The sequence below is a fragment of the Elephas maximus genome, chromosome 3, assembly GCF_024166365.1.
Source record: "Elephas maximus indicus isolate mEleMax1 chromosome 3, mEleMax1 primary haplotype, whole genome shotgun sequence".
Lineage (NCBI taxonomy): Eukaryota > Metazoa > Chordata > Mammalia > Proboscidea > Elephantidae > Elephas > Elephas maximus.
The window spans coordinates 13,588,187-13,610,810 of record NC_064821.1 but is presented as its reverse complement, the minus strand read 5'-3'; the positions used below and the strand labels follow the sequence as shown (position 1 = coordinate 13,610,810).

The 22,624-nt window shown below is 39.6% G+C and overlaps 2 protein-coding genes across 2 annotated transcripts in view; both read right to left on the bottom strand.

The window, feature by feature from the left end:
• ZNF558 (zinc finger protein 558) overlaps nt 1-22,624 on the bottom strand; it is a 386,595-nt gene that overhangs the window by 217,639 nt on the left and 146,332 nt on the right. The gene's annotated exons all lie outside the window — the stretch shown is intronic.
• Nucleotides 1-22,624, bottom strand: part of LOC126074016 (zinc finger protein 883-like) — a 66,316-nt gene that overhangs the window by 28,579 nt on the left and 15,113 nt on the right. Inside the window, exon 2 of the mRNA XM_049881357.1 lies at nt 17,486-17,736. Within this exon, the coding sequence (XP_049737314.1) occupies nt 17,486-17,488 (3 nt within the window). The 5' untranslated portion in view covers nt 17,489-17,736. The remainder of the gene's footprint in view (nt 1-17,485; nt 17,737-22,624) is intronic.

Genomic DNA, 22,624 nt, shown 5'->3' with positions numbered 1-22,624 from the left:
TCCCTCCCCCTGCTGCTCAGACCAATTCCTCAACTTTGTCTTTGGTGTTCAGGGCTCCTAGATTGTTCTATATAATCGATTCACTTGTTTTCTCAGTTCTTTGTTGTAAAAGGGACAAAAGGAATCATTTGTCTACTCTGCCATCTTGGCCCCACCTCCCTCAGGAATGGTTTTAGTTGTGGGTTAACAGAGTCCAGGGGCCAAGTCTTCAGGGGATCCTCTAGTCTCAGCCAGACCATTAAATCTGGTCTTTTTAAGGGAATTTGAGTTCTGCACCAAACTTTTCTCCTGCTCCGTCAAAGACTCTCTGTTGTGCTTCAAACTCTATCCTGAAGTACAATGCTGTCAGTGATAGGATAATATCCATATGCCTACAGGGAAGAACAGTTAATATGACTATTATTAAATTTATGCATCAACCATTAAGGCCAAAGATGAAGAAATTGAAGATTTTAACAAGTTCGGTAGTCTGAAATTGAAAAAATACACAATCAAGATGCACTGATAATTACTGGTGATTGGAATGTGAAAGTTGGAAACAAAGAAAAAGGATGGGTAGTTGGAAAATATGGCCTTGGTGATAGAAACGATGCCATGATAGAATTTTGCAAGACCAACGACTTCTTTACTGCAAATAGCTTTTTTCACCAACATAAACGGTGACTACACACATGCACCTTGCCAGATGGAATACACAGGAATCAAATCAACTACATCTTATGGAAAGAGAAGATGAAAAAGCCCCATATCATTGGTCAGAACAAGGACAGGGGCCGACTGTGGAACAGACCGTAATTGCTCACAGGCCAGTTCAAGCTGAGGTTGAAGAAAATTAGAACAAGTCCAGGAGTCAAAGCACAATCTTGAGTATATCCACCTGAACTCAGAGACCATCTCAAGAATAGATGTGACACGTTGAATACTAATGATCGAAGACCAGACGAGTTGTGGCATGACATCAAGGACAACAAACATGAAGAAAATAAGAGGTCATTAAAAAGACAGAAAAGAAAGAAAAAACCAAAATACATGTGAGAAGAGACTCTGAAACTTACTCTTGAACGCTGAGTTGCTAAAGGGAAAGGAAGAAATGATGAAGAAAAAGAGGTGAACAAAAAGATTTCAAAGGGCAGATGGAGAAGACAGAGTAAAGTATTATAATGAAATGCACAAAGACCTGGGGACAGAAAAACAAAAGGGAAGTAGCGGTTCAGGATTTGTCAATCTAAAAGAACTGAAGAAAAAATTCAAACCTGAATTTGCAGTACTGAAGGACTATATGGGGAAAATATTAAACAACGCAGGAACCATGAAAAGAAGACGGAAGGAATACAGAGTCACTGTACCAAAAAGAATTGGTAGACATTCAACCATTTCAGGAGATATCCTATGATCAAGAACCGATGGTACTGAATGAAGAAGTCTAAGCTGCACTGAAGGCACCGGTTAAAAACAAGGCTCCAGAAAGTGATGGAATTACCAATTGAGACGTTTCAACAAATGGACGCAGCTCTGGAAGTGCTCACTCGTCTCGCCAAGAAATTTGAAAGACAGCTACCTGGCCAACCAACTGGAAAGGATCTACATTTATGCCTATTCCAAAGAAAGGTGATCCAACTGAATGTGGAAATTATTGAACAATATCATTAATATCACACACAAGTAAAAATTTGCTAAAAACTCATTCAAATGCAGCTGCAGCAGTGCATCAACAGGAAACTTGCCAGAAATTCAAGCTGGATTCAGAAGAGGACATGGAACCAGAGATATCACTGCTGATGTCAGATGGATCTTGGCTGAAAGCAGGGAATACCAGAAAGATGTTTACTTGTATTTTATTGACTATGCAAAGGCATTTGACTGTAAGGATCATAATAAATTATGGATAATATTGCAAAGGATGGGCATTCCAGGATACTTAATTGTGCTCAAGAGGAACCTGTACATAGACCAAGAGGCAATCATTTGAACAGAACAAGGGGAAACTGCATGGTTTAAAGTCAAGAAAGGTGTGCGTCAGGGTTGTATCATTTCACCACACTTATTTAATCTGTATGCTGAACAAATCATTTGAGAAGCTGGACTATATGAAGAACTCGACATCAGGACTGGAGGAAGACTCATTGACAACCTGTGATATGCAGATGACACAATCTTGCTTGCTGAAAGTGAAGAGGACCTGAAGCACTTACTGATGAAAATCAAAGATTACAGCTTTTGGTATGGGTTACACCTCAGCATAAAGAAAACTAAAATTCTCACAACTGGACCAATAGGCAACAACATATTAAATGGAGAAAAGATTGAAGTTGTCAGGGATTTCTTTTTACTTGGCTTGACAATCAATGCCCATGGTAGCAGCAGTCAATGAATCAAAATATGCATCAAAGATTGCTTCTTTTTGTGTGTAAACCTTTTCCTAAGTTTTTTAGTAGTGGTCTCATACAATATGGTCTTGGGGATCATCTAGCTCAGTTGGCATAATATAGTTTATAAGCATAATGCTCTGCATTCTACTTTGGGGTCTTAAAAGCTTTTACGCAGCCATCTAAGATAATCTAGTGGTCTCACCCTGTCTGGAGCAAGGGAGAATGAAGGAAACCAAAGACACAAGGGAATAGTTAGTCCAAAGGACTAATGGACCACAACTGCCACAGCCTTCACCAGACTGAGTCCAGCACAACTAGATGGTGCCCGGCTACCACCACTGACTGCTCTGACAGGGATCACAACAGAGGTCCTGGACAGAGCTGGAGAAAAATATAGAACAAAATTCTAACTCACCAAAAAGACCAGACTTACTGGACTGACAGAGACTGGAGAAACCCCAAGACTATGCCAGTCAGATACCCGTTTAGCTTAGTAATGAGGTCATTCCTGAGGTTCACCCTTCAGCCAAATATTAGACAGTCCCATAAAACAAAATCAGACTAAAGGGGCACACTAGCCCAGGGGCAAGAACTAAAAGACAGGTGGGGACAGGAAAGCTGGTAATGGGGAACCCAAGGTCGAGAAGGGGAGAGTGTTGACAGGTCATGGGGCTGGTAACCAATGTCACAAAACAGTATGTTTACTGTTTAATGAGAAGCTATTTTTTTTCTGTACACCTTCATCTAAAGTACAATAATGAAAAAAAAAAATCAAATGACTCATTTCATTGGGCAAATCTGCTGCAAAAGACCTCCTCAAAGTGTTAAAAAGCAAAAATGTCACTTTAAGGACTAAGGTGTGCCTGACCCAAGCCATGGTATTTTCAATTACCTCATACACATGTGAAAGCCTGACAATGAATAAGGAAGACCGAAGAAGAATTGATGTCTTTAAATTATGGTGTTGGCGAATAATACTGAATATACCATGGACCACGAGAAGAACAAACAAATCGGTCTTGGAAGAAGTACAGCCAGAATGCTTCCTTGGAAGTGAGGATGGTGAGACTTCATCTCAAGTACTTTGGACATGTTATCAGGAGGGACCAGTGTCTGGAGAAGGGCATCATCCTTGGTAAAGCAGAGGATCGGCGAAAAAGAGGAAGACCTTCAATGAAATCAACTGACAGTGGCTACAACGAGTTCAAGAATAACAATGATTGTGAGTATGGTACAAACCACGCAGTGTTTTGTTCTGTTGTACAGTGTTGCTACGTGTCAGAAGCGACTCGATAGCACCTAGTAACAACAATCTTTACAGGAAGAAATCGCCAGGCCTTTTCTCCCCTAGAGTGGCTGGTGGGTTCGAACTACCAACCTTTTGCTTTGCAACTGAGAACTTAACCATTGCACCACCAGGGCTCCTTAATATAGGCATGTTATTTTTGTTAGGTGCCATCAAGTCAGTTCTAACTCATAGTAACCCTATGTACAACAGAATGAAACACTGCTCAGTCCTACACCATCCATACAATATTGTTATACCTTAGCCCACTGTTGCAGCCACTGTTTCAGTCCATCTCATTGAGGGTCTTTCTCTTTTTTGATGGCCTTCTACTTTACCAAGGATGGCGAGGCTACATCTCAAACACTTTGGACATGTTATCAGGAAGGACCAATCGCTGGAGAAGGACATTGTGCTTGGTAAAGCAGAGGGTCAGTGAAGAAGAGGAAGACCTTCAACGAGATGGACTAACAGAGTGGCAGCAACAATGGGCTCAAGCATAGCAACAATTGTGAGAGTGGTGCAGGACCACGCGGCGTTTCCTTCTGTTGTGCACTGGGTCGCTATAAGTCAGAAACGACTCAACAGCACCTAACGACAACAACAACAACTACTCTGCCAAGCATGATGTCCTTCTACAGGGACTGGTTCCTCCTGATAACATGTCCAAAGTATGTGAGATGAAGTCTCATCATTCTTGCTTCTAATGAGCATCTGCCTGTACTTCGTCCAAGAAATAAACCAAAGAGGGGGGAAAAAAAAATAGCCCTGGAAAAGGTCCACCAAATCACACAACGTTGATTCATGACACAGCAAAAAATGCAGGGCAGTGACAGAAAGTACATACACTCCAATATGTGGAGTAGTTTCAACTAAATAGAGTCCCAGAATGACACAAAGCGTTAAGCACTTAGCTACTAACCAAAACGTCGGCAGTTCAAGTCCACCCACAAGGCACCTCTGATGAAAGGTCTGGCTATCTACTGTGAAATACATCATGTCACCATTACTCAGAATTGAACATGTGGCAGATAGCTTTTTTCTAAATTAACTAATTAGAATAATTAATCTATTCCATTGTACTCTGAATACAGAAATCAATTCCAAGTATTAGTTTTGAAAAAAAAAAGGAAAATTATAATACTTATTACCATATTTTTACCCAAATAGCGCATGCATTATAAGTTTTTTGCAAACTACATGACCCCTCCCCATGTTATTTTCATAAGCTTGCCATACCAACATTTTTTTACATATTGATGACCCAGATGGAAATTCTCACACACGGCAGCACTCATCTCAGGACAGGAATGGCAAGATCAACATGCATTCCCAAGAAGCAAAGGTGCCAGGATATAACAATTTGTTCTGAGAGGAATATGCATAACAAAATCAGCTAGTGCCTCTCATCTAAGTTTTAATGGCACTCCTTCCTAGACAGGTCTTTACATTTTAAAGGAATTCAAATTGAAGGTGATCTTAACTATAATTAATCATTAACCCCTTACCTTCCCTCTGTTCTCTATGTATAAAGACCCCTCTTTCTGCTTACAGGATGGAGTACTTTTTTTACTTAGTTTACCTTGTGCTTCCCAGCTCAAAGGTACCTGGTGGTGCAGTGGTTTAAGCACCGAGCTGCTAAACAAAAGGCTAGCAGTTCTAATCCACCAGGCATTCCATGAGAGAAAGATGTGGCAGTCTGCTTCCGAAACAACTCACAGCCTTGGAAATCCTATAGGGTAGTTTAACTCTGTCCTATAAGGTCGCTATGATTTGGAACGAACTCAATGGCAGTGGGTTTGGCCCAGCACGAGTTGTTTTATTCCTCAATAAAATTCCTTTCTGTCATTCCTAACAGAGTACAAGATTTTTTACGCTGACACTGACTTCAATTTCAATTTTTTTCTGTCCAACAGATTTAATGTTATACCTTTATTACACAAATATGGTCAAAAGTAAAATTTTCAGACTATTGAATAAGGGTAAATAAGGACAAAATTCACTTCTGGAAAAATCACATGTCCAGTATACAAAGGGACATGCTATACCAGAACTTTTTTACATAACGTGGTCATTTACAAATTAGACACGCATGTGCATTATTTACATGGGCCCATCATTTACAAAAAAATACGGTACATTAAGAAAGAGAAAAAATTCTTAAGAACAACACATAAGGAGAGATAGAGAGAAATTCAATTATATTAAAATTTACAACTATTCATCAAAGCGCAGAAAAAATGAAGGGAAAGATAAGTTACATACTAGGAGAAAAATTACCAAAGTCTATAAAGAAGACCTAAGAACTCAGAGAAATATAAATTAACAGTAGGATAATATGTATAGCCTTGACCATAGAGGTGTAGTGTAAGGCACTTACAGGATAAAACCAAAGTAAGATACCATTCCATACTCTTTACAAGAACAAAAATGAATTCATTAGACGAGCTGATGGAACAAATAAAATACATGTGCATACTTTGCAGGAAAAAAAAGTTGTAAAATACATCAGTATTTCCTAGTAAATTTGAACATGGCTATGATCTGCAACTCTGGCATTTTCACTCATGGAGAGTTACTGTGTAGGAGCACATGAAGCATGGAAAGAGACTGAAGAAGAAAAGCAGCAATATTTACAAGAGCAAAAATTGCACACTTGACCCAACCAAATCCTGTAAGCTCTACAATGAGTAGTTAAATTGAAGCCCACTCAAACAACATAGAGCACATGCATACACAGGCACATGGGTAGACGAGAGCTACAAACACCAAGTATGAAAGTCAAAAGCATCCTGAGGAAAACAAGTCACTGAAGAACCTGTACGGACTAATAACTGAATTTACAGAAAGCTCAAAAGAAGCAAAACTAAACAATATAGAGTTTATGGATTAAAATTTGGGTGGTAAAGATTATAATGACAGCAATAATAATGGTAACGGTCATAAACTTCTAAAATACAGATAGTAACACTCTCCAGGCAGGAGGAGAAGAGATCAGGGTGGGACACACAGGGAGGCCATAAAAATTGACCAAGGTCTATTGATTAACAGACTTAGGTTACTATTTACATTATACAGGAAAAGTTTTATGCACTCTTTATTTCTGATATAGTTGACAACAAAAAGTTTAAACCATTATTTAAAACACAAGAGAAATGCAATTTTCATGTATTAAACAAAGTCATGTGAAAACCCCTTCACTTTGATTTTATTAACCTAAGTTGAGAAGCTTTTCTACCTACGCTATTGATATTCAGTTCTTACAAATTTACATTTAGAGTCATTAGACCAAGCTTCGTAAAAGCAAAATAATGGCTATAATCCAAGTGTCCATTCACGGCAATACAGTTAAAAACAACAACAAACCTAAGATCAATTGTATGCATTATTTTAGAGTTTTATAAAAACTTACATTAAATCTTTTTATGAAAAGATCACCAAAATAATTTGTTCATTAAAAAAGTGTAAATTTGGAGGTGGAGCCAAGATGGCAGAATACATAGACACTTCCGGCGAGCCCACTTTACAACAAAGACCCAAAAAAACAAGCAAAACTAGTATATTTATGACAAGCTAGGGGCCCTGAGCATCAAAGGCAAACTCAGAAAACTAACCAAGGGGCAGGGGGAGGAAGAGACAGTTCAGAAGCAGATGGGGGGTTACTGGACTTGAATGGCAGGGAGTCCCCAGGCACCATTCCTGGAGCAGCAGCAGCAGGCTGGTACTAGCATTCAGCCGCAGTTTCCTCATGGAGAAGCAGCCAGCCACGCAGCCTACTCATACCTCTGGAACCAGAGAAGAATGGTGCTCTCCGCAAAAGCTAAGTGCTTGCATATATTTTACCGCACCCGCCCACCCCCAAGCCGGCTTCAGCAGCTGAATCCCCCCGGGCCTGAGATAGGCACTCTTGAGTGCCTACAGCCATCCTCTCAGCCTTTGAGAAAGAAAAAATGTGCAATTCACGGAAGAGATAATTTACCAGCTCCACTAACCCGGGCAGCTCAGGACAGATGTGGCTTCTGTCCAGGCAGAAGTGGCTTCTGTCCAGGCAGAAACGGTCCATGGACTTTGAGCACCTTTCCCCTCTGCATGGACCTGTGTGGGCCTATTTCGAGAGAATAGGCCCTTGTTGGCAGACTCCAACCATTTCAGCTCTGCGGTAGAAAGGTGGGTGTATGATGTTTGACACTGCTTTGCCTATTAAGCAGGGTCCTCACTTACCCACATCAGGGGCCTAAGGACTGGTAGCTCTACTCAGGCCACCCAGCCACCCGTGACAGGGGCCCAAGGTTAACTGGTACCTCCCAGTCCTTACAACCAAAAACATTGGGTGCCCAAGGTCCGTCTACAGAACCCATCCACCTGCACACCCTAGAGAGCAGGGACGTGCTTTCCTCAGAGACACTCAGGGGTCGGTTCTCAGCCCCTGCCTTGTTCAGAGCGTGACCCCCTGCTGCAATCAGATACCGGCAGATACACCAATCACCCCTGCCCCTCTAAGACTGTAGGACAGAGCCTGTACCACACATTTGATGATCAGCTACCTGGACACCTGAGCTGAATTCATACAAGAAAACTGAATGGACTCCTAGACTGATATACCTGAAAACAGCCCTAGCCATCTGGGCACAGGACATCAGAGCTCCAAAGGGGAAAATAATCAAGCTAGCTGACTCAAGCAACCCATTTGGGCATATCAAAACAAAACAAAGCAAGAAGGTACAACAGAGTAGGCAAACATTAATACAATAACTTACAGGTGGCTCAGAGACAACAGTGAATATCAAATCACATAAAGAAACAGACCATGATCACCTCAACAAGCTCTCAAAACAAAGAATCCAGGGATCTACATGAAAGCAGAATACAAAAGATTAATATACAGAACCCTTCAAGACAAATTTTTTTTTTTGAAGACATCAGGAAGGGAATGAGGCAATATGCAGAACAAACAAGAAGCACACAGATAAAGGAAGTGAAGAAATTAGAAAGATTATTCAGGAACATAATGAAAACTTTAATAAGCTGGAAAAATCCATAGACAGACAGCAATCAGAAATTCAGAAGATTAACAATAAAATTACAGAAGTAGATAACTCAATCAAAAGTCAGAGGAGGAGAACTGAGCAAGTAGAGGCCAGAATTTCTGAACTTGAAGATAAATAACTTGGCACTAATATATTTGAAGAAAATTCAGATAAAAGAATTTAACAAAATGAAGAAACCTTAAGAATCATGTGGGACTCTATCAAGAGCAATAACCTACAAGTACTTGGAGTACCAGAACAGGCAGTGATAACAGAAAATACAGAGAGAATTGTTGAAGATTTGTTGGCAGAAAACTTCCCTGATATCGTGAAAGATGAGAAGATATCTATCCAAGATTCTCATCAAACTCTACATGAGGTAGATGTTAAAAGAAAGTCACCAAGACATATTATATTCAAACTTGCCAAACCCAAACATAAAGAGAATTTTAAGAGCTGCTAGGAATAAACGAAAAGCCACCTACAAAGAAGAGCCAATAAGAATAAGCTCGACTACTCGGCAGAAACCATGCAGGCAAGAAGGCAATGCGATGACATATTTAAAAAACTGAAGGAAAAAAATTGCCATCCAAGAATCATATATCCAGCAAAACTGTCTCTTAAATATGAAGGCAAAATTAGGACATTTCCAAATAAACAGAAATTTAGGGAATTAGGAAAAACCAAACCAAAACTACAAGAAATACTAAAGGGAGTTCTTTGGTTGGAAAATCAACAATATCAGCTATCAACCCAAGACTAGAACACTGGACAGAGCAATCAGAAGTCAACCCAGACAGGGAAATAAAAAAACCAAAGGTATTTTTTTAAAAAGCTGAAAACAGGGTAACAGGAATGTTATTATATAAAAGAATACAACATTAAACAATAAAGAGTAAGAAATGTAATCATAGATCTTCCACATGGAAAGGAAGGTAAAGCGATACAAAGAAATAAAAGTTAGGTTTAAATTTAGAAAAAAAGGGGTAATAATAAGGCAATCACAAAGAAGATAAACTATTCTACTCATCAAAATAAAATACAAGAAAAAAATAGAGACTCAGCAGAAACAAAATCAACAACAATGAATATGAGGAAAAGACAATATATAATCTACTCAGCACATAAAATTAAGTGGGAAAAAGAAACTGTCAAAAACACACAAAAAAAAGCATCAAAAGGATAGCAGTAAATTCACACCTATGCATAATTATGCTGAAACTAAATGGACTAAATGCATCAATAAAGACACAGAGAGTGGCAGAATGAATTAAAAAAACAAGATCAGTCTATATGCTGCCAACAGGAAACACACCTTAGATGTAGAGACACAAACAAACCAAAACTCAAAGGATGGAAAAAAATATATCAAGCAAACAACAATCAAAAAAGAGCAGGAGTGGAAATATTAATTTCTGACAAAATAGACTTTAAAGTTAAATCCATCAGAAAGGAGAAGGAACACACTATATAATGATTAAAGGGACAATACACCAAGAAGATATAACCATATTAAATATTTATGCACCCAATGACAGGGCCGCAAGATACACAAAACAAACTCTAACAGCATTGAAAAGTGAGATAAGACAGCTCCACAATAACAGTAGGAGACTTCAGCAAACCACTTTCGGTGAAGGACAGGACATCCAGAAAGAAGCTCAATTAAGACATGGAAGATCTAAATGCCACAATCAAACAACTTGACCTCAAAGACATACAGAACACTCCACCCAACAGGAACCAAGCATACTTTCTTTCCTAGTGCACATGGAACATCCTCTAGAATAGACCATATATTAGGGTCATAAAGCAAGCCTTAGCAGAATCTAAAACACTGAAATATTACAAAGCATGTTCTCTGACCATAAGGCCATAAAAATGGAAATCAATAACAGGAAAAGCAGGGAAAAGAAATCAAACACTTGGAAACTGAACAATACCCTGCTCAAAAAAGACTAGATTATAGAAGACATTAAGGATGGAATAAAAACAATTCATACAATCCAATGAGAATAGAAACACTTCCTATCAGAACCTTTGGGACACAGCAAAAGCTGTACTCAGAGGTCAATTTATACCAATAAATGCACACATACAAAAAGAAGGGCCAAAATCAAAGAATTATCCCTACACCTTGAACAAATAGAAAGGGAGCAACAAAAGTAACCCTGAGGCACAAGAAAACAAACAATAAAAATTAGAGCAGAGCTAAATGAAATAGAAAACAAAAAAGCAATTGAAAGAATTAAAAAGACCAAAAACTGGTTCTTTGAAAAAATCAACAAAATTGATTAAACCATTGGCCAAACTGACGAAAAAAAAAAAAAAAAGGAGAGGAGGAAATAAACCAAGTAGGAAATGAGATGGTCCATATTACAACAGACCCAACTGAAATTAAAAAAAAATCATATCAGATTACTATGAAAAATTGTACTCTAACGAATTTGAAATCTTAGAATGGATGAATCCCTAGAAACACATTACCTACCTAAACTAACACAAACAGAGGTAGAACAACTAAATAGACCCATAATAAGAGATTGAAAAGGTAATCAAAAAACTCCCAACAAAAAAAAAGCCCTGGCCCTGACGATTTTACTGCAGAGTTCTACCAAACTTTCAGAGAAGAGTTAACACCACTACTACTAAAGGTATTTCAGAGCATAGAAAAGGAAGGAATACTCCCAAACTCATTCTATGAAGCCACCATATCCCTGATACCAAAACCAGCTAAAGACAGCACAAAAAAAGAAAATTACAGACCTATATCCCTCATGAACTTAGATGCAAAAATCCTCAACAAAATTCTAGCCAATGGAATTCAACAACATATCAAAAAAATAATTCACCATGACCAAGTAGGATTCATAGCAGGCAGGTAGGGATGGTTCCACATTAGAAAAACAAGTAATGTAATCCATCACATAAATAAAAGAATCACATGATTTTATCAATTGATGCAGAAAAGGCATTTGACAAAGTTCAACACCCATTCATGATAAAAACTCTCAACAAAATAGGAACAGAATGAAAATTACTCAACATAATAAAGGGCATTTATACAAAGCCAACAGTCAATATCATCCTAAATGGAGAGAGCCTGAAAGCATTCCCCTTGAGATCGGTAACCAGACAAGGATGCCCTTTATCCCCATTCTTATTCAACATTGTGCTGGAGGTCCTAGCCAGAGCAATTAAGCTAGATAAAGAAATAAAGGGCAACCAGATTGGCAAGGGAGAAGTAAAATTATCTCTATTTGCAGATTACATGATCTTATACACAGAAAACCCTAAAGAATCCTCAAGAAAACTACTGAAACTAATACCAGAGGTCAGCATAGTACTGGAATACACGATAAACATACAAAAATCAGTTGGAGTCCTCTACACCAATAAAAAGAACATCGAAGAGGAAAAAACCAAATCAATACCATTTACAGTAGCCAACATGAAGATAAAATACTTAGCAATAAATCTTGCCAGGGAAGTAAAAGACTTATACAAAGAAAACTACAATACACTTCTACAAGAAACCAAAAGAGAGCTACATAAGTGGAAAAATGTACCTTGCTCATGGATAGGAAGACTTAACATTGTAAAAATGTCAATTTGACCAAAAGCAATCTATACATTCAATGCAATTCTGATCCAAATTCCAACGACATTCTTTAATGAGATGGAGAAACAAATAACCAACTTCATATGGAAGGGAAAGGGGCCCCAGATAAGTAAAGCATTACTGAAAAAGAAGAACAAAGTAGAAGGCCTCACTCTACCTGATTTTAGAACCTATTATACCGCCACAGTAGTCAAAAGAGCCTGGTACTGGTACAACAACAGACACATAAATCAGTGGAACAGAATTGAGAATCTAGACAAAAATCCATCCATATATGAGTACCTGATATTTGACAAAGGCCCCAAAACAGTCAAATGGGGAAAAAACAGTCTTTTTAACAAATGGTGCTGGCATAACTGGATATCCATCTGCAAAAAAATAAAACAAGTCCCATACCTTACTCCATCCACAAAAATGAGCTCAAAGTGGATCAAAGACCTAAATATAAAATCTAAAACGATAAAGATCATGGAAGAAAAAATAGGGACGAAGCTAGGAGCCCGAATACGTGGCATAAACAATATAGAAAATATTACTAACAATGTAGAAGAAACGCTAGATAACTGAGAGCTCCTACAAATCAAACACCTATGTTCATGCAGAGACTTCACCAAAGAGTAAAACGATTCTCTACAGACTAGGAAAAAGTTTTCAGCTATGACATTTCCGATCAGCACTTGATCTCTAAAACCTACATGATACTGCAAAAACTCAACTACAAAAAGACAAATAACCCAATTAAAAAATGGGCAAAGGATATGAACAGGAACTTCACTAAAGAAGACATTCAGGTAGCTAACAGATACATGAGGAAATGTTCACGATCATTAGCCATTAGAGAAATGCAACTCAAAACTGCAATGAGATTTCATCTCACTCCAACAAGGCTGGTATTAATCCAAAAAACACAAAACAATAAATGTTGGAGAGGCTGTGGAGAGACTGGAACACTTACACACTGGTGGTGGGAATGTAACATGGTACAACCACTTTGGAAATCGATTTGCCGCTTCCTTAAAAAGCTAGAAATAGAGCTATCATACAATCCCACAGTCCCACTCCTTGGAATATATCCTTGAGAAATAAGAGCCTTAACACAAACAGAAACATGCACACCCATGTTCACTGCAGCACTGTTTACAATAGCAAAAAGATGGAAGCAACCAAGGTGCCCATCAACGGAAGAATGGATAAACAAACTATGGTATATTCACACGATGGAATACTACGCATACAAAAAGAACAGTGACGAATCTCTGAAACATTTCATAACATGGAGGAACCTCGAAGGCATTATGCTGAGTGAAACTAGTCAGTTGCAAAAGGACAAATATTGTATAAGACCACTATTAAAAGAATTCAAGAAACAGTTTAAACAGAGAATATTCTTTGATGGTTATGAGAAGGGGGAGGGAGGGAGGATGGGAGAAGGGCATTCACTAATTAGACAGTAGATAAGAACTACCTTAGGTGACAGGAAAGATAACACCCAATACAGCAGAGGTCAGCACAACTGGACTAAACCAAAAGCAATGAAGTTTCCGGAATAAACTGCTTTGAAGGCCAGCGTGGTAGGGGCAGATGTTTGGGGATCATGGTTTCAGGAGACATCTAAGTCAATTGCCATAATAAAATCTATTAAGAAAACATTTTGCATCCCACCTTGGAGCGAGGCGTCTAGGGTCTTAAATGCTAGCAAGTGGCCATGTAAGATGCATCAATTGGTCTCAACACACCTGGATCAAAGGAGAATGAAGAACACCAATGACACAAGGTAATTACGAGCCCAAGAGACAGAAAGGGCCACAGAAAGCAGAGACTACATCAGCCTGAGACCAGAACAGCTAGATGGTGCCCAGGTACAATCGATGACTGCCCTGACAGGGAACACAACAGAGAACCCCTGAGGAAGCAGGAGAGCAGTGGGATGCACACCCCAAATCCTCCTCAAAAGACCAGACTTAATGGTCTGACTGAGACTAGAAGGACCCCAGTGGTCATGGCCCCCAGACCATCTGTTGGCCCAGGACAGGAACCATTCCGAAAGCCAACTCTTCAGACAGGGATTGAACTGGACGATGGGTTGGAGAGGGATGCTGGTGAGGAGGGAGCTTCCTGAGACTATGCTGGCATCTCCTGCCTGGAGGGGAGATGAGAGGATAGACGCGGTTAGAAGCTGGCGAAACGGACACAAAAAGAGAGAGTGGAGGGAGGGAGCAGGCTGTCTCATTAGTGGGAGAGCAACTGGGAGTATGTAGCAAGGTGTATGTAAGTTTTTGGGTGACAGACTGACTTACAAACTTTCACTTAAAGCACAATAAAAATTGTGTAAATTCCCGGACAGATATATGCACACCCATGTTTACTGCAGCACTGTTTACAATAGCAAAAAGTTGGAAGCAACCAAGGTGCCCATCAACGGATGAACAGATAAATAAATTATGGTATATTCACACAATGGAATACTACGCATCAATAAAGAACAGTGAGGAATCTCTGAAACAGTTCATAAGATGGAGAAACCTGGAAGGCATTATGCTGAGTAAAATTATTTGTAAAAGGACGAATATTGTATAACACCACTATTATAAGAACTTGAGAAACAGTTTAAACTGAGAAGAAAACATTCTTTTGTGGTTACGAGAGGGGGGAGGGAGGGAGGATGGGAGAGGGGCATTCACTAATTAGACAGTAGATAAGAACTACTTTAGGTGAAGGGAAAGACAGCACACAATACAGGGGAGGTCACCACAATTGGACTAAACCAAAAGCAAAAAAGTTTCCTAAATAAACTGAATGCTTCAAAGGCCAGCGTAGCAGGGACAGGGGTCTGGGGACCATGGTTTCAGGGGACATCTAAGTCAATTGGCATAATAAAATCTATTAACAAAACATTCTGCATCCTGCTTTGAAGGGTGGCGTCTGGGGTATTAAACGCTAGCAAGCAGCCATCTAAGATGCATGAATTGGTCTCAACCCACCTGGATCAAAGGAGAATGAAGAACACCAAGGACACAAGGTAATTACGAGCCCAAGAGACAGAAAGGGCCACACAAACCAGAGTCTATATCATCCTGAGACCAGAAGCACTAGATGGTGCCCGGGTACAACCACTGACTGCCCTGACAGGGAACACAACAGAGAACCCCTGAGGAAGCAAGAGAGCATTGGGATGAAGACCCCAAATCCTCCACAATGGAGGAGGTCTGACTGAGACTAGAAGAACCCCCGTGGTCATGGCCCCCAGACCATCTGTTGGCCCAGGACAGGAACCATTCCCGAAGCCAACTCTTCAGACATGGATTGGACCGGACAATGGGTTGGAGAGAGATGCTGGTGAGGAGTGAGCTTCTTGGATCAGGTGGACACTTGAGACTATGTTGGCATCTCCTGCCTGGAGGGGCAATGAGAGGGTGGAGGGAGTTAGAAGCTGGCGAAATGGACATGAAAAGGGAGAGTGGAGGGAGAGAGCGGGCTGTCTCATTAGGGGGAGAGTAATTGGGAGTGTGTAGCAAGGTCTATATGACTTTTTGTGTGAGAGACAAACTTGATTTGAAAGCTTTCACTTAAAGCACAATAAAAATTATTTTAAAAAAATTGTATAAATTCCATGCTACCTTCTGCATAACAAAGTAGGGGAAATAAAAACTTTTTATTTATATTTGCTTGCTTTGACATAAACACTTGTAAGATGCTTCAGGAAAAAATAAAGCTGGTTATTTAAAGGTAGCTGGCAGAAGAGGAAAGGGCTGGATGAGGAAAGAATAGCAGCAAGTCTTCATAAAACATGCTGTTAAAGTTTATATTAAGTTTTAAATTTGAAGTTACTATCTGTTGGAAAAACACCATTTCAGTAAAATACATTGTACTTTTAAACATGATAAAAATGAAATAAAATATGGAGTGTTTTCATTATACTAGGAATTCACATTTCTAACAATAAAACTGTGAATTTAATCATTCATGACTCAACTGTCATTAAGTGGTCTAATACACTTGTATAAGTCACAAAACTATAAACTAGAGCTTTCTTTCCAAACACAGTAACCAGGGATATCAGAGTTTGTATGCCCACTTTATCTTGGCTAAAATATTTAACATTGATGGTCTTGCCATGACTTGTCAATGGCAATGGGTTTTTTGGGGGGTGGTTAAACATAATAGGAGTCCTTAACAAGTTTCCGAAGATTTACATAAGCTTTAGAGTAACTTTTACAACAAAATAGGCATTCCTCTGTGTTTGAGAATTTTATATCCATTAAATTGAAAAACTCTCAATAGAAATACACCAAATGATCTAGAAATTTTTTCAAGTAGAAATTGTAAACCTAAGAACTTAAATACACACATCTCATATGTTGCACTTGTCTAGCAAAAGAGAACGCTTCAATTTTAAATTTCAATACAACAGTATGGAGAGCAGTCAAAAATTATAGGGAATAAATACCAACTCTCGGCATAGGTGGGAGGACAAGGACCTACACTGGGGACTCATGCTCTCCACACACCTGAAAGCCTCAAGGTAAAAGCTTTCCCCACTGAAAAAAAAGATGGGGCTAAAGACCCACACATGATTCAGCTGGACTTAGTATGTCCAGGTTCACACCTTTGGTGAGGGCCTGAAAGTATCAAGTCCCACGTAGGACGCCATAAACAGTCAGTGCCTTCCCCCACAAACACTCTCCTTCCTTATTACTCCATCACACCATGTCAGAGTGGAGTATACAGTGTTAGAACTGCACTGAAAAGGCTGCAGTGCTTGGGGGAAACCAAGAACACTGTTAGCAGTGATGGGACAGGATGGCTCTAGAGGGCCTAGGTCTCAGCCTTCTCAGCCAGAGCTGCTCTGTCTTTAGACTCCGGTCAGGAGACTGTCATTCAACATAGAGCACCAAGGCCTAGGGTGGGATGGTAATGCCCCATGGTGGCAGCTCTGAGAGTCACATGAAGAGTTGACCACAAGCATCCAAACCTTGAAAACCTACATATGTACAGATGAAGTGTCCAGGGACAGTGAAGCAGGGCCTTAGGATGCCTCCTAGGGCTCAGTCCCTTAGTCTCCTCTATCGCCTTTTTACCTCACTGAGGAATCATAGGGCCTGCAGCACACAGATGGTCCCCAAACAATTCCCACCAAGCCTCACTCTCTCACAGCAAGAATCCAGCTCTCTGCAGTACTCACCATTTTCTTGCTCCAGCTTTTGGAAGTATAAATGAATGTCCTCTCTAAGCCCTAGAAGCCATTTAAGGTAAGAGGGATACAAGTGGAAGCAAGGTCACTGGGAAGCCTGGAGGCAGACGAATAATATTTGCTCCATGCAGCCAGTTAGAGCAGTTGAAATCCTTACTTGTGATTTACAGACGTGCAAGATGGTCACCCACGGTCCCCAGGTGCCTAGACTTGGCTAGTTCTCCCTGTGCCACACCTGAGACCTGAAACGGAAGAAGATGAAAGAAGACAGTGTTAAGTAAGGAGGGAGTGATGGCTTCTTGGCCTATGGCTCTTTCCCTGGGCAGGGGTTCCTTCCAGGCTCAAGGTAATCTTCCACCCTGAGAGCATTTCCATTTAACACAGAACAAGCTCCAGGCTTCCAGAGCACACAATTTTATTCTTCACACAGATACACAGGCCTCTTCCTTCTGGAAACACAATCACACGCAGAGGGATTTACTCATACCAGAGCATGAGAAGCACCTGGCCTCGCCTGGCTGGAAAACATGAACCTGATTTCCTCTAGGGATCCAGAGGTCCAAAGTTGAGGTTGATGGTTCTCCTACTGAACTTCGCACCTTGTAGAGCAACACACACACTTTATTTTGATATCAACATACGCAAATTTTCAGGAAAGATATATTTTCTCAAATTTGTCAATGAACTCATTGTGTTATTGATTTTTAATTATGTCAGTAAAAATTTTTCCTTTGTGCTTTGTTTAATTTGTTAATTTTCATTCATTTATGGTACTGTAATAGGTGATCAGTATTTTTCAGTTGGATCTTGGCTGAAAGCAAAGAATACCAGAAAAGTGTTACCCTGTGTTTTATTGACTATACAAAGGTATTTGACTCTGTGGATCATAACAAATCATGGCTAACACTGCAAAGAATGGGAATCCCAGAACACTTAACTGTGCTCTTGAGGAACCTATACAAAGACCAAGAGGATGTCGTTTGGACAGAACAAGGGGATACTGGATGGTTTAAAGTCAAGAAAGGTGTGTAACAGGGTTGTATCCTTTCACCATACTTATTCAGTATATATGCTGAGCAAATAATTCAAGCTGGACTATATAAAGAAGAATGAGACTGGACTGGAGTAAGACTCATTAACAACCTATAATATGCGGATGACACAACCTTGGCTGCTGAAAGCAAATGATTTAAAATGCTTACTGATGAAGATCAAAGAATATAGCCTTCAGTACAGATTATTCCTCAACATAAAGAAAGCAAAAACCCTCACAACTACACCAATAAGCAACATCATGATAATACTGAAAATATTGAAGTTCTCAAGGATTTCACTTTACCAGAACCAACAATCAATGCCCATGGATGCAGCAGTCAATAAATCAAATGATATTCCAGCAAATTTGAAAACCTAGAGAAAATGGAGAAATTTCAAGAGATACACTACTTACCTAAACTAACACAAACTGAAGTAGAAAAAAAAAAACTCACAACAAAGGAAGAGATTGAAAAGGTAATAACCACCGCCCCCCCCGCCCCCGTGCAAAAAAAAAGGCCCTAGCCCAGACAGCTTCCCTGGAGAATTCTACCAAACTTTTAGAGAAGAGCTAAACACCAATACTACTCAAGCTATTTGAGAGCACAGGAAAAGGAGGGAATACTCCTGAACTCATTCTATGAAGCCAGCATAACCCTGACACCAAAGCCAGGCAAATACACCACAAAAAAAAGAAAACTACAGACCAATATCACTCATGAACACAGATCCAAAAATTCTCAACAAAATTCTAGCCAGCAGAACTCAAAAGCATATCATAATACCAATACATCATGACCAAGTGGCATGCATACCAGGTATGCAGGGATGGTCCAACATTAGAAAATTAACATAATCCACCACTTAAATAAAACTAAAGAAAAAAATCCACATGGTCTTATCAATTGATACAGAAAACGCATTTGACAAAGTCCAACGCCCATTGCTGATAAAAACTCTCAGCGAAATAGGAATACAAGGGAAATTTCCCCACACAATAAAGGGTATTTATGAACACAAAACCAACAGACAACATCATTCTAAAAGGAGACAGAAAGCATTCTCCTTGATATTGGGAACCAGACAAGGATCTCCTTTATCACCACGCTTATTCAACATTGTGCTAGAAGTTCTAGACAGAGCAATAAGACAAGAAAAAGAAATAAAGGACATCCAAACTGGTAAGGAAGAGGTAAAATTATCCCTATTCACAGATGATATGATCTTACACAAAGAAAACCCCAAAGAATCCATAAAAAGGCTACTAGAACTAATGAGAAGATTTCAGCAAAGCAGCAGGATACAATATTAACATAAAAAATCAGTTAGATTCCTCTACACCATTAAGGAGAACTTTAAAGAGGAAAGAACCAATTCAATACCATTTACAATAGCCCTCAAGAAGATAAAGTACTTAGGAATAAATCTAACCAGGGCCTTAAAAGACCTAGTCAAAGCAAACTTCAAAACACTTCTTTAAGAAACCAAAAGACACCTACATAAGTGGAAAAACATACTATGCTCATGGATAAGAAGACTCGACAATGCAAAAACGCCAATTCTACACAAAGCAATCTACAGGTACAATGCAATTCCGATCCAAATTCCAAGAGCATTCTTTATTGAGGTAGAGAAACAAATCATCAACTTTATATGGAAAAGGAAGAGGCCACAAATAAGTAAAGCATTACTGAAGAAGAAAAAAGTGGGAGGCCTCACACTACCTGATTTTCGAACCTGTTATACAGCCCCGGTAGTCAAAACAACCTGGTACTTGTACAACAACAGACACACAGATGAAGGAAACAGAATTGAGAACCCAGATGTAAATCCATTCATCTATAAGCAGTTCGTATTTGACAAAGGGCTAAAGTCCATTAGAATCTCTTTGACAAACGTACATGTATAAACCCCTACATGTCTCTCAGTCTGTTGTACTGTGTGGCCTTGCCTGTTGCTGTGATGCTGGAAGCTATGCCACCAGTATTCAGATACCAGCACGGTCACCCACGGCGGACAGGTTTCAGTTGAGCTTCCAGACTAAGACTAGGAAGAAGGATCTGGCAGTCTACTTCTGAAAAGAATTAGCCAGTGAAAACCTTATGAATAGCAGCGGAACACTGTCTGATACAGTGCTGGAAGATGAGCCCCCCAGGTTGGAAGGCACTCAAAAGACAACTGGGGAAGAGCTGCTTCCTCAAAGTAGACCCAACCCAACCCAGTGCTGTCGAGAGTCGACCTTAATGATGTGGATGGTCTCAAGTTTTTGGGACCTTCATTTGCTGATGTGACACAACTCAAAATAAGAACAAGTGCAATTATTCATTAACAATTGGAACCTGGAATATACGAAGTATGAAACCTAGGAAAATTGGAAATCGTAAAAAATGAAATGGAATGAAGAAACATCGATATCCTAGGCATTAGTGAGCTGAAATGGACTGGTATTGGCCATTCTGAATTGGACAATCATATGGTCTTCTATGCGAGGAATGACAAATTGAAGAGGAATGACGCTGCATCCATCGTCAAAAAGAACATTTCAAGATCTATCCTAAAGTACAACGTTGTCAGTGACAGAATAACATCTGTCACGCCTACAAGGAAGACCAGTTAACACAACTATTATTCAAATTTACGCATCAACCACTAAGGCCAAAGATGAAGAAATAGAAGATTTTTATTAGCTGCTGCAGTCTGAAATTGATCGAACACGCAATCAGGATGCATTGATAATTACTGGTGATTGGAATGTGAAAGTAGGAAACAAAGAAGAAGGATCTGTAGTTGGAAAACGTGGCCTTGGAGACAGAAATGATGCTGGAGATCACGTGACAGAATTTTGCAAGATCAACAACTTCTTCACCGCAAATGCCTTTTTTCACCAACATAAATGGCAACTATACAAATGGACCTCGCCAGATAGAATACACAGGAATCAAACTGACTACATCTGTGGAAAGAGGCAATGGAAAAGCTCACTATTATCAGTCAGAACAAGGCCAGGGGCTGACTGTGGAACAGGCCATCAATTGCTTAGATGCAAGTTCAAGCTGAAACTGAAGAAAATTAGAACAAGCACATGACAACCAAAGTATGACCTTGAATATATCCCACATGAATTTAGAAACCATCTCAAGAATAGATTTGATGCCTTAAACACTAATGACTCACGACCACACGAGTTGTGGAATGACATCAAGGACATCATACATGAAGAAGCAAGAGGTCATTAAAAAGACAGGAAAGAAAGAAAAGACCTAAATGGATGTCAGAAGACACTCTGAAACTTCCTTCAAAGCGAAAGGAAGAAATGATGAAGTCAAGGAACTGGACGGAAGATTTCAAAAGGCAGCTCAAGAAGAAGTATTATGATGACATGAGCAAAGAGCTGGAGATAGAAAATCAAAAGGGAAGAAGATGCTTGGCATTTCTCGAGCTGAAAGAACTGAAGAAAAAATTCAAGCCTCAAGTTGAAATACTGAAAGATTCTATGGGAAAAATATTAAACGACACAGGAAGCATCAAAAAAAGATGGAAGGAATATACAAAGTCAGAATGCCAAGAAGAATTGCTTTACGTTCAGCCATTTCAAGAGGTGGCATGTGACCAGAAACCAATGGTACTGAAGGAAGAAGTCCAAGCTGCACTGAAGGCACTGGTGAAAAACAAGACTCCAGAAATTACGGAATATCAACTGAGGTGTTTCAACAAATGGATGCAGCACTGGAAGAGCTCACTCATCCATGCCAAGAAATTTGGAAGACAGCCACCTGACCAATCGACTGAAAGTCATCCATATTTATGCCCATTCCCAAGAAAGGTGATCCAACCGAATGGGGAAATAATCAAACAACATCATTAACGTCACAGGAAAGTAAAATTTTTCTGGAGATCATTCAAAAGCAGCTGCAGCAGTACATCAACAGAAAACTGCCAGAAGTTCAGGCCGGATTCAGAAGAGGACTTGGGACCAGATATATCATTATTGATGTCAGATGGATCCTGGCTGAAAGTAGAGAATACAAGAAGGACATTTACCGGTGTTTTATTGACTATACAAAGGCATTCGACTGTGTGAATGATAACAAATTC